The sequence below is a fragment of the Amphibalanus amphitrite genome, unplaced genomic scaffold (genome assembly GCF_019059575.1).
Source record: "Amphibalanus amphitrite isolate SeventyFive unplaced genomic scaffold, NRLGWU_Aamphi_draft 000486F_arrow, whole genome shotgun sequence".
Taxonomy (NCBI): Eukaryota; Metazoa; Arthropoda; class Thecostraca; order Balanomorpha; family Balanidae; genus Amphibalanus; species Amphibalanus amphitrite.
Window position 1 is genome coordinate 375,413 of NW_024881980.1, and position 16,494 is coordinate 391,906.

General features: G+C 48.5%; 1 protein-coding gene across 1 annotated transcript; it reads right to left on the minus strand.

Moving 5' to 3' along the window:
• Positions 1-334: 334 nt before the first annotated feature.
• LOC122392427 lies at positions 335-15,603 on the minus strand. The gene is made up of 5 exons (XM_043387252.1): positions 15,114-15,603; positions 6,048-6,193; positions 5,653-5,775; positions 3,665-3,834; positions 335-798 (listed from the first exon to the last, which is right to left on the minus strand). Exons 1-5 carry the CDS (start codon positions 15,268-15,270, stop codon positions 618-620), a joined length of 777 nt encoding a protein of 258 aa, XP_043243187.1. The 5' UTR covers positions 15,271-15,603; the 3' UTR covers positions 335-617.
• Positions 15,604-16,494: the final 891 nt, after the last annotated feature.

Below are 16,494 nucleotides of genomic sequence, written 5' to 3' on the forward strand. Positions count from 1 at the left end.
GGTTTGCATCTTGAGTATATGGCTTCGCAGTCTGTATCCTTTCACCCATAGCGGCGTTACTCAAAATATAGCTTACCGTTGTCTATGGCAACTGTGCATACATTTTTGAATTCCTCTCGTCAAATCTGATGTGATAACAACTAGTGCCTACTTTTATTTGTGTCTGTTTTCAGTGCTTGTGTTCAGTATTTGTGTTAATAATTTGTGATCAGTATTTTCATTCATTATTTGTACGCATCATTTGTCTTCAGTGTCGATTTGTACTCAGATATTTACCGTCTATATCTGTGATCAATATTTGAACCGATATGCTTTCTCGATAGCCGAAACAATCCACGCTCATTGACGTTATATTTCGCTGCGGTAGGATGTAAGCGCACATGGCACAATGTGACGTAATGATGCATCACAGGTGCGCACTTTCAATAGACACATTTCACAATAAATACGATGTTTAAATAAATACAAAGCCTCACGTACTGGCATCACTCAGATGACACACAAATATCAGATAGTCAACGCCAAAAGGAAGCATCACCCGCGCCTTAACTCGCGTCTCAGCACTGGGCAACAGTTGCAGTTGGCGTTGCGCAGTTGCGTTCGTTGCGTTGCGCTGCTCAGTTGCGCGACTCGCGGGCGATGCGCACCAGGCTGAGGATGACCTTGCTGTTGTACTTGCAGGTGGAGTAGAGCTCGGCGCACGTTTTCACGTCGCTCTGAGAGCCGACGAAGGCAGCGTAGCTGTATTTGCCAGCAGCGGTGCCCAGGGCCTCGGCAGGCACCGGACGCGGGTGGGAGCTGTAACAGAAAGGGCGACTGTTAGGGCGGCGGTCAGGACGTCTAGGGCTATGGGCGAAATTTGGTCACGTCATGAGTGACGAGTTTGTTTTGTGTCGTTAAGCAAGGGCAGTTTCTCTGGACTCTCTCTTTTTTCTCTTTCTTTTCTCCTTCTCTCTCTCTCTCTCTCTCTCTCTCTCTCTCTCTCTCTCTCTCTTCTCTTTCTTTCTTTGTTTTCGATTTCAACTAAAGTTGCAGCCAATTTACGATTGAAACACACGATCTGCAGAAAATCAACAAAAGATTGTGTCGAAATTGCGAACATTCGCGTAGCCGAATGCTCCGTGCGAGGCATTGAGCAGCACCATGTTGGTAAGACCAGCTTTCCGGACCAGGAAGAGCCCTGGGTGTGTGCTATGGACGTGACCGCCCTCATACTTCTCACGGAGGTCACCAGGTCACGAAATCGGCACCTGGGTGCGCCACTGGTCGTGCCAGTGCGAGCCATAATCGAACCACCCGATCAGCGTGATCGCTCCGTGAACAAGGTCGTGGCTGTGTCGTGAAAAGAGTCGTGACCGGACCAAGGCAGGATAAACGCCATAGATCGGAGTCATCTTAACCCAGTGATGACGTCACCAGGAAGACGTCATCGCCGCATTTAAAAAAGATTCACGGGCTCTGGATGACCGTCACCCGGCGCACATTGAGGGCGCATCACGATGACGAGCATATCGCTTCTACCAGGAACTCTGACCGAGCCGTGAGATCAGTATCAGTGACTCAGATCGAGTCGGGATGACTCAGTCAGGTGTCATCAAAGGACATCCGTGACCGCCCAACAAACAGAAAGGAAACGGTGGGGCAGGTCAGTATATAAGCTGTCGCATGTTTGCTCCCTTTCGCAACCATCTCACACGCGGAAGACACCCACAAAAACATCCCATTCGTCTTGATGATAATATGCCTCGACCACATAACGACCTCGTATAGCGGAATGCGCGTTTTTGTTCCGGTCCTCTATTGTGAGGTCAGTGTCCCATCGCGTCTCGGCCGAAATCGGCGGGTTTTCCCGGCCGGCCGGTCGGCGGTCGGTTTGGACTGGGGCGTGACCAACCGCGCTCTACCGACCGCTGCCGCCGACCCGGCCGGCCATTTCGACCCAGCTGCGCCCATTGGGTTCGAGAGACGCCCCAGGAGCAGCCACCAGCTGAGCAAAACCCGACTGATGACTGCCTACCGGCCAACCAGCGGCAACAGAGTCGAGCCACGGTCACTAACCCTCGCTGAAAGGCGCAGACGCTGGGCGAACATGACGCAGCGAAATCGCCGCAGATGAGGTGCCCGACCGTGAATGGTCTAGATTTATGACGGGCGTAATAGGAATGCAGAGCACCAGACTATAGTGACCATGCTTTTTTAATTTGGATGAAACGATACACAAATAGTTTGTTTGTCATATACCTTTGATGACTGTCAATGATCAGTCCACTGATGTTCCGACAAATTGTTTCATTTTGAAATAACTGCTGTTATTTGCAACAGATAGATCGACAGAGAAGGAGAAAAAGTGGTCGATATAAGGTCACGGATATTCGACCCTTTAAGTGATAACTTAACGACTGATAACTTCGCAGTTCACAGCTTTGATTTAACTTGTTTCCAAATTATATTTAACACTTTCGCTCGGCATGGGGTCTTAATTCTCCACCAAACATTTCTCGTTATTCTCTTTATTTATGCCGACTATTTGAATACCGCGATTACCATTACCAGCTCCTGTCCTTTCAGCATCTCTTCTCGGCACCCATCCATCCTCCAGCAGAGCTACCGCCGCCGCCGCCCCTCCCCCTCCCCCAGCAGCTCTGCCGACGGACCTTCATACCCCCCCCCCCCCACCTCGAGGGTACTTCTCATGTGGTCCAGCGCACTGCGCAGCGAGGCATCCCTCCATTAAATGCAACCTAAACTGCTCCTTAAATCAATCCCGACACCCATGACCTTGACGAGTTCCAGCTAAAGAAGCCGGCGAACAGCCTAAATAAAGCTTATCGTACACACGGCCAACGCAAAATGGACGACTGAATTACCTTTAGTGGCATATTTGTAATTTGGATAATTTCGCCGCTTAGGAAGTTATGTAATGCTCATGGCATGACCAGCGCCTTTTAACAAGGATAATTGAAGAGAACCATGAATTATTAACTATGAACATGAGTCATGACAGCATGGTGATATCTCTACTGGGAGTATTTACTTTTCTTTTCCACATTTCAATGCCCTTAGATGTCAAGGACGGTCCTAAGCTGATATTAGAACAGATAAACAAGGGAAATTATTATGCCGATAATTTTTAGAACTGCCTGAGAGACAAAGCAGGCAGCGTTGCGCTGGTGGGTCGGGGAATTTGTATTTGTATTTGTACAAATACAAATTCGTCGACACTGACAGAGGACAAATACAAATTCCCCGACACTGACAGAGGCATAAAGTAACCGGAGAAAAACGATGAAAACTGAGGAGCAACATGGGGGTCGCCCGTCTAGCGCGGAGCTTTGGGACATTTCCTTTCACGCAACGTACGAACTTTATGCAAGTGATCGGTTTCCGCATAGAGAAATACGATTTAACCGTTTTGATTAAAACAATTTTTTTTTTAAATTGCATGGCAATGGCTGATGAAGCACCTAAAATCCGACAATTCCTTGACACAAGAAAACCTTTTTATCAAAATGACCATATAGCGCCCAGAGCCCCTTTTCTGAAACCACCATGCATCGCACAGCACGGTAATACAGATTCGACACTACTACTGACACCACCGACTTCTATCACATACCCAATAACGTCATCAACACCAGTCGTGCCACCCAGTGACGTCACTGACCTGAAGAGTCCGTCGATGATCAGCTGGCCATACTCGCCGACCTGCTCTCCGGCGGCGGCGCGAGCTTCGAGCTCACACACCAGGCGCATACCGCACTGGGCCTTGTCGCGAGACAGAACCTTCTCGAAGCTGAGCTCCGTCTCGTCCGCTCCGCTGCTCAGGTCACGACGCTGTGGAAGAGGTCAGGGAAGGTCAGGGCAGGTCACAGTACTATTTGAGAGTTCAAAGGAAGTCATAGCGCTATCAGAGAGGCCAGGGAAGGTCACGAAGCTGTTGGAGAAATCAGGAAGGGTCATGAAGCTGTTGGAAAGGTCAGAAAAGGTCAGAAGGTTGTTGAATGGGTCAGAGGAGGTTATACGGGTGTTGAGCAGGTCAAAGAAGGTCATGAGGGTGTTTGAGAGGTCACAGAAGGTCACGAGGGTGTTCGAGTGATAAGAGGTCACGAGTTTGATAGATCAGAGACGGTCATGAGGTCGAAGAGGTCAGTCAATGTCATGAAGCTCTTTGAGAGGCCATGGAAGATATGAGGCTGCCATGGAGGTTAGATACGATTATGGGGCTGTCACAGAGGTCACAGCTCACGATGCTGTTTGGATAACCCGAGAAAAATTACGCTTATAACTACTTAGCAAAAAGCTCGGGGATAGGGTTGTGCTGCGGCTCAAAACGAAGAGTTTGGTGGCGTTATTGAAATTACCAGGTAAGAAGGCAACAAGCAGCTCAGGGAATGCTTTGATGCTTAGAACATCTAAAATCTTTGGAAGCAGGAATGAAATAAGAAAAGAACGAGGTGCAAGAAAGACGATAAATACTTTATCTGGAGTGGATGTGGAAGAGGCGAGGACTCGACGAGCCTGTGGCTGTCAACTGCCCGAACGTCGTAGGGTGGTGATGGACCTATCGGGGGACCAGAGCGCCATCTACACGGGGATCTGAGGTGTCCTCAGAGACTGAGGCCAGGCCGTACTTCGTAGAGGGCGCTGAGCTAGGAAGTTTCAGTGGGTGTCTGCCGTGCATACTGATTCGCCAGCGCCATCTAGGCATTTAACCATTTGTCGTCAACTACTGCTTCAGGTGGGCCAGTCTATTCATTGTAGGTGGCGCTGAGGCCTCGGGATTTGCCAATAGACCTCGAGAACGCTTAGGAGTCGCTGGTGTTATCTGCCTGTACAATATTCATTCAGTGGCCACTTGTTTAGAGAATAAGACATCAACATGAGAATATAGTGAAATATTGGGAACACTGCTAAACTCATTTGGAGGTCTACGGGTGCGGTGCCACCATTGTCCGATCGTCCTTTTACGGTTTCGGAAACGTAAAACCACAGGCACTAGCACGATGCATGCTTAAAGGTGCCTGACACGACGAAAGACGCATGGCCAAACCACCGTGATAATAAGTGGAACGCTTTTGGAACCGTCTACACTACACACGTCTCAGTTGTGTCACAGCACTCCAATTTGAGCCCAGGTCAGCGGGTTCAGGGGCCGTATTCACGTCGACTTCGTAAGTCGATTTTCTTTCGTAAGTATAATTTGGTATTCAGTATTCACGTCGACACTTCTTAAGTTTTTATCGACGGAGTTCACGTGATTAAAAAAATTTTCTTAAGAAGTAGGTCAAACTTAAGAAGATTCTTACGAAAATGATCGACGTGAATACGGCCCCAGGTCTGTCCGAATAGGAGCGCCATCTGCATGAAGCCTCAAAGCAAACGCCTCAGCATTCCCTCTAGATGACGACCGCTTCAGTGACACCGATTGGCGGTTGCGTAGATGGCGTTGGACAAGCAATAATTACGTTATTTACATATACTTGGTAACAATATCGCAATGCGCGGGCAAACATCCCCCCATGGACGGCGTGAAATGAAAAATCCAAAGAGCAGCTGGAATCACAGTCAACCAATAGTGAGCTGTATGCAGGGATCGTGGTATTTGGATGCAAAAAAAAACACACACACACACATACAGAATAAAAAACTCACGAATCGGCCGTAGTACGGCTGAGGGCGATAGCCGCCGCCGTAGTAGGGACCCGGCTGGTAACCGCCGTAGCCGCCGTAGCCAGGGGCGTAGCCGGGATAGCGGTTACGCCGACGGTTAGAGTTCTGCCGGAAAAGGGGCGATGATACACGTGAAAATAAGGTGGTGAGTGAGCACTACATAAGTTGTTTAAGTCAAGTTAAATAAACGTAACTGCGGGGCGTTCAGTGCTGGCTGATTTTGACCATGCTGCTCTCATTTGTGAGCAAGTATCTCATACGCCGTCTCTTGTGCAATTAGGCTACTCATTACACGACCCTCGGACATTGCTCAACGCCCCGAATTTACGACTATACCCCGGGGGCTGACCCGTCGCGCGGCGTGGGGGGGGGCGTACCTGAATGGCAAGGACGCCCAGTCCGACCACGGCCGTACCGGCCAGAGCCAGAGTAGCGCCCTGAACCACTCCCTGGTTGTAGGTCTGCGCGGCGCAGAAGCCCACCACGCACACGGCCAGGACCACCTGCAGCAGCTTCATGGTGCCTGTGGGAGGATGAAGCCGCGTCAAATGACGTCATTAGGGGAACGAGGTGGGATTATGTTCGGTGCAGAAGACCGGCAGGCGGGCAGAGTAGTGTCAAATGACGTCATTAGGGGTATGAGGTGAGCTGGAGGTCGCAAAAAACTATAAAGTGATCTTATAACGAGATGCATACTAACCTATAACAAGCGAAACATTTAGCAGCTACCTATGTTGAATATGTCTTGCGACTTCTTAGCTTGCATGGCATTACCATAAAATTTGATATAGAGCAGACGCCCACATTTATCATAAAGACAGCTCAAGACTGGCTTACAGAAGAATTAGAGCACTGTAACCTTGCTGCAGTTAATCGCTTTATTTTCATTCAGTGATGATGACACGGGGGCATCATTACCGAAAATTGAACAACGCTTCGCTTGAGAGAGCCACAAACAAACAACAGACACGGAATATCTGACATGGTTCAGTGGCTGACCATCTGGCTGAACTGTCAACACGTGCTCCTTCAGTCCTTGCGTTAAATATTGACCCACAAATAAATCATTATTCATCAATGAATTGAAATTTGATGAAAGATAAAAAACATTTGAAGTAATTTTGGTGACCTTACAACATTTAGGTAAGCGAGAGAAAAGGTTTTAACAGGTCAATGCAGCTCAGAATGAGTAGGAGTAAGACCTCGCTGTACTACTCGTAATCTCTAAGGATGTGCCTCAGCCACCTCTCGCGTCGGATTGGCTAATATGTAACGTCGTGGACTGGGCGGGGCAGGGGAGGAGGGGATGGCAGGTGGCGGGGAGGGGTCGGAGAGGGGCGGGGCCGACTCCCCGGCGCCAGCTGTTTGACCACTCACTGACCGTGACGTCACCACACAGCGACCCGGCAAGGTCAGCTGGTGGAGAGGGGGGAGGGTGATGACGCGTATAATCACCGATTTATCGATTGCCTGGACGGGAAACAGGCATTGCCGCGCCCATGGAACTACTCAGAACAAGTCATAAACTGGTGTCAATGTCAGGAGGTGAGGCGGCACATGGTTTGAATTATTCGGATAAGTCGTAAGCATTGGACGGTTGCTTGATAAAATGTCAACGTCGAGATGAATCCAGATTGAGACTTCTCCCTATGTTTCATGTGAGGCTCCGCTTAAAGTCGACGAGAGAAAATGGTTCTAAAAGATCACAAGCCGTTACCGATTTATTCAATGGTGGTGCATTACGGAGGTTATGTATTTGGCTGCTTTTACCTTTTTGCTGTATTTGATTGGAATACTTTTGACGACGGATTGGCAAATGAACGACAAACTGATATTGGTTTTAACACGCGCACCGACGGGGGTCTGCGCCAACTTCGTACCGACGGGGGGGGGGGCGGATGACCGCCCCCCCCCTGAGATCTCGAGAACGAAGCAAGATAGCGACAAGCGGTAAACGGCATCGGATACGCACGGACAAGGTCTACAATTTTTACAAAGGTCATTTTCAGGTCAGGTCAAAGATGACATCACAGGGGTCAAAAAAAGTCAAAATGGCGGCGCTTGATATGGAGAGAGTTTTTCTCGAATAACTTTCGAATTAGTCAAGATAGGAACAAACTAAGGGCATAATCATGATCCTCTCGATCGAATGATATATATGTAGACCTCGAACGGACAAGGTCAAAGGTTGACCTCAGGTCACGTGACCTCGAGGTCATCATGTATATCATTCGATGCGTCTTGACGAGCTGAACACAATGAGACCATCCGCGCGGCTGTATCTTGTTCCTGTACGGAGTTTATTGGCAAAAAACCTTTGGTGACCTTTGTTGACGTCACATGACCTTACAGCTGCTCAACAGCAAAACTGACCTCAAGGTAGTGAAGGTTGATCGTATATGAAGTCATGTATGGTATATGGGGCCATTTCGACCCGTTTTAGTGGTAAAAACAGGGAGTTGATTTTTCCCCCATTGACTTATAATTATGGGGAGGTCGAGAAATTGACCTGACCTTAGGTCACCAATATTAACCCTCGCCGGCCGAGGGGGGGGGGGGGGCGGGTGCCGCCCCCCCATAGGGTTTTTTCGCGATAGCTCCGAACACGCTGGCGATAGAGAGCTGAAACTTGGCATACCTGACCTTTGATCCAAGCCGCATCGTTTGACACCAACCGCATTTTTGGGTCAGGTCAGGTCACTGACCTATGACGTCATAAGTGAACCTCTGCACGGTCTTCAGATGTCGCAACTTCGCAACGCCCTCACTGCCAGAGGAGATGTCACAGGGAAATGAAACTTGCAGGATCTAGTATCCATTATGAGTCTCACAACTTGTATATCTCGGATTTTTCCTAAAGGTCATATGAGGTCAGGTCATTTTCGTGACCTCACCATTATAAGTCAATGGGGAAAAATGAAAACTGCTATTCTGGCGCCGGGAACGATCTCCAACTATCTCAAGCACACAGAATCGTGATTTGATGCACTCCTTGCAAGTTCAGATGCGTCACTTTTGCAATGTTGACCTTGCGTGACGTCATTTATGACGTCATCAAGGTCATATTAGTTTTTCGTCAATAACTCTTGATCAAATTGAGCTAGCGAGTCGGGAAAGCCACCAATGGACTCAGGAAGACCTGCCGAATCGAATGATATGCGACATGACCCCTTTCGACCAGCTTCGTGACCTGGGGGTGCTGACCTGACCTTGACCTGAGGTCAACATCCCAAGTTGACCTGACCCGGACAAAAAGTATATCATTCGACGCGCCTGAGCGAGTCGAACACGATGCTGCCAAAATCGGCGCTCTGCGGCCGTTTTTTGCGAAGTTATTCACCAAAAACTGAACCGTACCCTGGGGCACTTGACCTGACCTCAGAGGTCACCGGTTGACCTAGGACCTTAAAATCGGGTACCAATCTCTGCGTCTCGTAACGGCGCACACGCTCGTTTTTTCCGCGACGCGCTAGCTCCACCAGGGGCGAAACGGCGAGGGGGGGGTCGTACCCGCCCCCCCCCCCTCGGCCGGCGCGTATGTAGAATAGGGTGTATCGTCGAATTTTGATTTTTTTTAATCGTCTTCACTACTAAATTTTATTGGTCCCTGGCATGTTTGAAGCCGTAGGATACCAATAAAAAAAATCTGGGACGAAAACCTAGCCTGCTGCGAGCGGTTGAACGGAAGCCTGTCGGGGCGGCGCCAGGCGTTGAAGTCTCCTCGTTAGTTACGCGCACACTAGCACCACGCGGCGGCCGGAGCCGGGCCGCCGCGTTCCCGGTCAGCCGTGTTTTAGCGTTCACTGACGGGTCGAAGTGATTATTCTAAGCTTTCCTAAGAAGCTTTCTACCCCGCAGCTCATTATTGAGCAAGAATATCGCACAAACTGCATAGAACATTGACATGCAGGTTGTCGGCACATATGGAGAAGGGGATGTTTTGGTTAATGCCTCCTTTAATAGGAAGAGATTGTGGAAGAACAACACATTTCTCTTGGAAATTACTCATCCTCCTTCTTCCTACGTGCCTGCTTTAGTAATCGAAGTACCCCTATTGACTCTACGTTCTTGATTCGGCTGTGGATTTTATGCATGGAATTCCGCTATATTATATTTTCTCGCTCAATGTCCCCTGAGCTATATTGAGGCGTCACGGGACAGCAATGCTCAGCACACAACTGCAGAGAAAAAGTCAATGTGGCCATGCGTTTTGTATGCCAAAATGTGTGAGCCTTGGCGTGTACCAGCAGCCGTTGTCACCATTGTAATTTTCACGACTTTATCTTTATAAGGATGCAATTGCCCACTTCCCAGTTCCCAGACTGGGTTTGGAGATATAGTTTTACAGAAACATTTAGGAATGTCTGTAACGTAAGTTAAAAGCTAATACCGAAAGGAATCCACATATTTTCGAATTTCCTGTTTGCTGTATTGCTTAGTAAATGCCAGACGTCATGATGGCATGGTTGCGATTGATGGTATGCCGGATGGCCAGGGTACGAACTCACGGTAAGTCAGCTTGGCCGGCAGGCATCAACAGGCACAATAGTCTTACACTGATATCGTCACCCTCAGTTATTCGTCACCATTCAGTAACAAGCCCAGAGCTTCGGGCTTTGAACCGTAAGGCACAGGTGTAGGAGCAAGACATTGCGCCGATTCGAAGGGCTGGAAGGGCAGCATCGCGGGGGCTGGAATGCGCCTGAGCGGCTGAGACCATCCCATTGGGACGGGGGTGTTCTGGGTGCACTCAGCCGCTCATGCTGGGAAATGCATCCAATGGAGCTCTCCCCCCATCCCCACCCGTTTCGAATGATTAGGCTGACCTTTAGTCTAGAACAAAGAAGGATGATGGTTGGCTGGTCCCGAGGATAGAAAGGACAGGTAATGACATCATATAATGAATCGAAGACGGCCCCGGCCCGATCCTCTGATAGAGGCTCATCAACACGTATCTCGTTGTGGACCATTTCGTTTTCCTCCACCGTGGTTTTTGCACCGACCTCAACGGGTTGGAAGATTACGATGTTCAGAAACCATTAAGGTCGTAATTGTATATTCGTTGAGTTAGGTTAGCCTTTCCATTCCATGAAGACTACTTTATAATTATTGGATGATAGGATGAGGTTTTCACTGTGTTGAACCTGTCCTACCTGCTCAGTGAACGAATATACAACGAATATACAATTACGATCTTAATGGTTTCTGAACATCGTTACCTTCCAACCGGTTCAGGTCGGTGCAAAAACTACGGTGGAGGAAAACGAAATGGTCCACAACGAGATACGTGTTGATGAACCTCTATCAGAGGATCGGACCGGGGCCGTCTTCGATTCATTATATGATGTCATTACCTGTCCTTTGTATCTATCCTCGGGACCAGCCAACAGTCATCCTTCCTTGTTCTAGACTAAAGGTCACCCTAATCATTCGAATGGAGAGCTCCATTGGATGCATTTCCCAGCATGAGCGGCTGAGTGCACCCAGAACACCCCCGTCCCAATGGGATGGTCTCAGCCGCTCAGGCGCATTCCAGCCCCCGCGATGCTGCCCTTCCAGCCCTTCGAATCGGCGCAATGTCTTGCTCCTACACCTGTACCTTACGGTTCAAAGCCCGAAGCTCTGGGCTTGTTACTGAATGGTGACGAATAACTGAGGGTGACGATATCAGTGTAAGACTATTGTGCCTGTTGATGCCTGCCGGCCAAGCTGACTTACCGTGAGTTCGTACCCTGGCCATCCGGCATACCATCAATCGCAGCCATGCCATCATGACGTCTGGCATTTAATAAGCAATACAGCAAACAGGAAATCGAAAATATGTGGATTCCTTTCGGTATTCGCTTTAACTTACATTACAGACATTCCCAAATGTTTCTGTAAAACTATAATATCTCCAAACCCAGTCTGGGAACTAGGAAGTGGGAAATTGCATCCTTATAAAGATAAAGTCGTGAAAATTACAATGGTGACAACGGCTGCTGGTACACACCAAGGCTCACACATTTTGGCATACAAAACGCATGGCCACATTGACTTTTTCTCTGCGATTGTGTGCTGAGCATTGCTGTCCCGTGACGCCTCAATATAGCTCAGGGGACATTGAGCGAGAAAATATAATATAGCGGAATTCCATGCATAAAATCCACAGCCGAATCAAGAACGTAGAGTCAATAGGGGTACTTCGATTACTAAAGCAGGCACGTAGGAAGAAGGAGGATGAGTAATTTCCAAAAGAAATGTGTTGTTCTTCCACAATCTCTTCCTATTAAAGGAGGCATTAACCAAAACATCCCCTTCTCCATATGTGCCGACAACCTGCATGTCAATGTTCTATGCAGTTTGTGCGATATTCTTGCTCAATAATGAGCTGCGGGGCAGAAAGTTTCTTAGGAAAGCTTAGAATAATCACCTCGACCCGTCAGTGAACGCTAAAACACGGCTGACCGGGAACGCGGCGGCCCGGCTCCGGCCGCCGCGTGGTGCTAGTGTGCGCGTAACTAACGAGGAGACTTCAACGCCTGGCGCCGTCCCGACAGGCCTCCGTTCAACCGCTCGCAGCAGGCTAGGTTTTCGTCCCAGATTTTTTTGATTGGTATCCTACGGCTTCAAACATGCCAGGGACCAATAAAATTTAGTAGTGAAGACGATTAAAAAAAAATCAAAATTCGACGATACACCCTAATGTAGAAAACCAATAGGTCCGGCGAGGGTTAAAATTCCGAGACATACAAATTGTAGCTACTAATGACCTAATAACATCCTGCGACTTTCAAAGGCCTCCGACATCTACTGTAGCTCTGGCACGGTGACAAAGTTGCAAAAAAGTGACTTGAGGTTGGGTCATTCAAAGTTACCTGGTGACCTGACCTTAAAAGTTGGGAGGTTCAAACTTGCACACCATGTGTAAAATTGATGAGAGAATAGTCGTACAAAATTTTGCGGCGCTACACGCCGCGGTTTTTCCACTATTCGCGAAAAACCTCAGGGGGGGCGGATATCCGCCCCCCGTCGGTGCGCGTGTTATTATACTCATCTTTTTATTACTGTATTCTCAGGATAACCAAATTAAACCCCTACCAGGTCTGCATGTTGTTTCGAACCAAACGCTACTAGCGTTGGGTTCGAAACAACATCGTAACGCTAGTTACTTTGCAATAAACAAACAAATTACATACTTGAATGTGACTGCATTAAACATGCCAATGTGCAAATAGTGCAATCGCACCCAATGCGATACACACCAGTATAACGCCTTTTGGGGCGAGTAACGGAGCGAGCGAGAGGGTGGGCCTTGCACGTGCGAAATTTCGAGGGGGTACCTCCAACTGACTTGTGCACGGCACCGTACTAACCGGTCTCTAGCGATGTGCCAAATTTGAGCACAATCGGCCCAGCCGTTCTCGAGATCTGGAAGCGGCACCCTGCACGTGCGCACGTGCAAAATGGGTCCCAACTGACTTGTGCACGGCACCCTACTAACCGGTCCCTAACTGTGTACCAAATTTGAGCGCAATCGGTCGAGCCGTTCTCGAGATCTGGAAACGACCCCTGCACGTGCGCACGTGCAGCAGCACCCCAACTCTGGCACATGGATATGCAGTGCCTAATGGGTGCCTACCTACATGCCAACTTTCAGCGCAATCGGCCAAGTAGTTACCGAGATATTGCAACAATTACAAAAGTGACACCTCTTCGTTTTGCACGTGGCACGTGCATAAGGGGTCACCCACATGCATCGGGAATAGTCCAATACTTGGTAGAAGGAATGAAGCTACCCTACAAAATTTACCGCATGTAAATCGGTCAAGTGGTTGCTGAGATATAAGCCTCGCAAAAGCGTCCGCACCGCCGGGCGGCCGGTCGCTCAAACTCAGAAATTTCCGTTAATCTAAGGAAAGACTACGCTCGCTTCGCTCGCTCCGTAAAAATCACATATTAATTATCCTTCTTCATTAAAAGCGGCTTAAATTCAATTTCTTAGTACGCGCCAGCGGCGTTCACAATATGCAAGTTTCCGCTTCTTTTCGTATTTCACATATTTACTGAGTTACTTTGTATAAGTTTTGGTAACACCTTTGAAAAACCTGTCAAAATCGTTCTCAGCCAATACGGTCTGGACCGGCTACCACTCATTACTACTGACACAGTAATGGCCGTGTTAGATCGTTCCGTGGACACCGGACACGTCTGGCGTAACTAAATGATCCCACTGACCATCGACACGCCCATTGGAGGCCGCAAATGATGGCGGGGCCCATTAGCTCATATGTCACTTAGGGCGGACAATCTTGGGATATCTTTGGCAAATTTGTGACATGTTGGCTTTGTGGTGATGTCATTATTTCACTACATTTAGCAGCAATATCATATAGGTTGATTTGTGACCCATTTGATCTCAATTGGACACTGGGCTTGGATAATTTGGGTTGACGATTTGTAGAAAACCATGGACGCCAGCAAAACAATGCAGGCTTTACAAGTCTCAAAGTATCCTAATCTATTTACAAGTTTTTTGTGCATAGAAATGGTTGCTTTTGATTGTACTAGCCACTAGGCGTTGTTTTTACGACATGAATTTTATTTTAGTGAAAATGGCAAGACTTTAATGACAAGAAATTTTACATTAAACCGCACGTAAGATCCTAAAATATTCGCAAGCTATTGGATAACTTCAAAATTTAGTGAAAACAGGAAAGCGAATCACATGACAAATTTTCGTCTTTAATAATTTCCCGTTATTAATTTTGATAATCATTTCGAGATTAAGTTTCGAGAAAGTGAAAAATATTGGCTTGAGTCAGCAACACGGAGTTTTGGAATATGGTATCAAAACACATTTATTACGAACGAGCGTGAAGCGCAAAGCTCATCTTTCGTAAATTACCGGAGAGATCTGAGAGACCGTGTGAATTTTTTAGCGGCTAATATGCCAGCAAGCATGTTCCCAGTGACCAGCATTATTTTTTGTTGGGTAGTGTCCTTATCCAAAGTATCCCTTATCCAAAGTATCAAAATATTGCTGCATTTGGCCAATCGCCACAGCACGTGCAGCATGATCAACTACGGATGGCAAAGTTGTTGCACTTGCAACTGTTCCACAATGACGAGTCAAGTTCGTAAGCACCTTTGAGAGGAAAAGTCCTGTATAAACGGTGACTTGTTTTTGTCTTATTACTACAATGTTTTAATGTCATTTTAACTTATTTCGTGGTAAATCAATTTTACGAAAATTTAAATGCTGTATTTTTTTTTTTAATAATACATTGTTGTATATTCTAGGACCTATTTTTACTAACACAAGCATACTATAAACAACTCTAAGTGACCAACTTCAAGACCCCATGACGTTCCGGCAAATGTCTATTTCTCGCGTTGTTTTGACGGCGTCCCACGCCCCGCCGCAGCGCGCGCTACCGCCCACCGACCCAGGAGTCACTCACCTGACGTCGATACTTTCGCTTTCGACCAGCTGCTGCACCACTGTATCGAGTGACGCCAAACTAGGTCATCTCCGTTCTTATAGTAGCCTGTCGGCTGGGGGCCTTGAGTCGGCGGCGGCAGAAGCACGGCAATGCCTCCAGCATCTCCAGCTTCCATCAACGGCCGGTGGCGGCGCCACCGTCGCCGTCGTCGAGTGGAGCACAGTCCGACGGTGACTTCTGTCGGGTTGGACGACGTCAAACGGTGGGCCAAGGTCCTTCCGCGCGGGGCGACGCCGGCGGCGGCGCGGCGGTGGGGTGGCGGCGCGCGGGTTCCGTGTCCTCAGGCGCCCTGTCGGGGTGACCGTGAGGTCTCCTGCGCAGGTGAGTCACCCCTGTTCAGCGCGGAGAGCGATCACTAGGACCAAATCTGGGGTGGCCGTGGTGATGGCCAGATAAGCCTTCCATGGCGCAGACGCGTGCAGCTACTTCCGGGCGCCCGGGTGACATCTGGAATTCAGAGACGGGTCTCGGCTAGGGCGTTTGAACGGTTTCGGTTTCAGATTGAGCGATGTTCCTGTCAAGGAAGTGCCCATTCCTCATTGACTATAGAACATCCATTGCAGACTCCGGTTCTTTTTGTTGCTAGGCTCACCAGTTACCTCGATCTATAAAAATGGGAAGTCCAGAAGCGTCTCTATAACACTTTTCATGTCGTAAAAATGTCATGTCAGCATCTGATCGACGATGAAATGCACAATTTCATGCAAATTAAGGTCGGTATGAGAGGGAAACTACCTTGGCCTTGTAGCCGTCTTTGGTCGGTCACGGTCATTATCTCTATTCGATGGCGCAGTTAGTTGTTCTCTCGGCCATTCTCACACTCTATCGGCAGATTTGAGAAAGAAGGGGGATGAGAGCTTACATCTTTGAGAAGGCTTTGGTTTAGTGCATTGACTGAGTGAAATATGTCGTGTGCCTGGAGCATTGGCTGTTTCGGTGTCGGTAAAATTAATGTCAAATTCACACAACGACCGATGCTAAACGTTCGGAAAACACCACGACTTCCTGTTTTGTTTTTCGTCTGTTCAGTAAACGTCATAACAGCCGACTGTGCGGTCGCACGGTCCGTTACCGCTGGAAGTAGGTGACCAGAAGGGTTGTTATTGTTCCCGTGACCCAATAACCGGTCACCGTGAAGGTCACGGTAGCACCGCGCCCACCGCAGCCGCCCTCGGCGTCCAGTTCCTGCTAAAGGGACACCCGGGAAGTCGAGGACGGGCTACGGTCACGTCTGAACGGGTCCAAATCACAGGTGTGTGGGTACAGCGAGGGTTTAATGGAGACTGACGGCAGGAATAGCCTTCAGTTGACCCAATGCAACGAGGAGGGGAGATAGGAG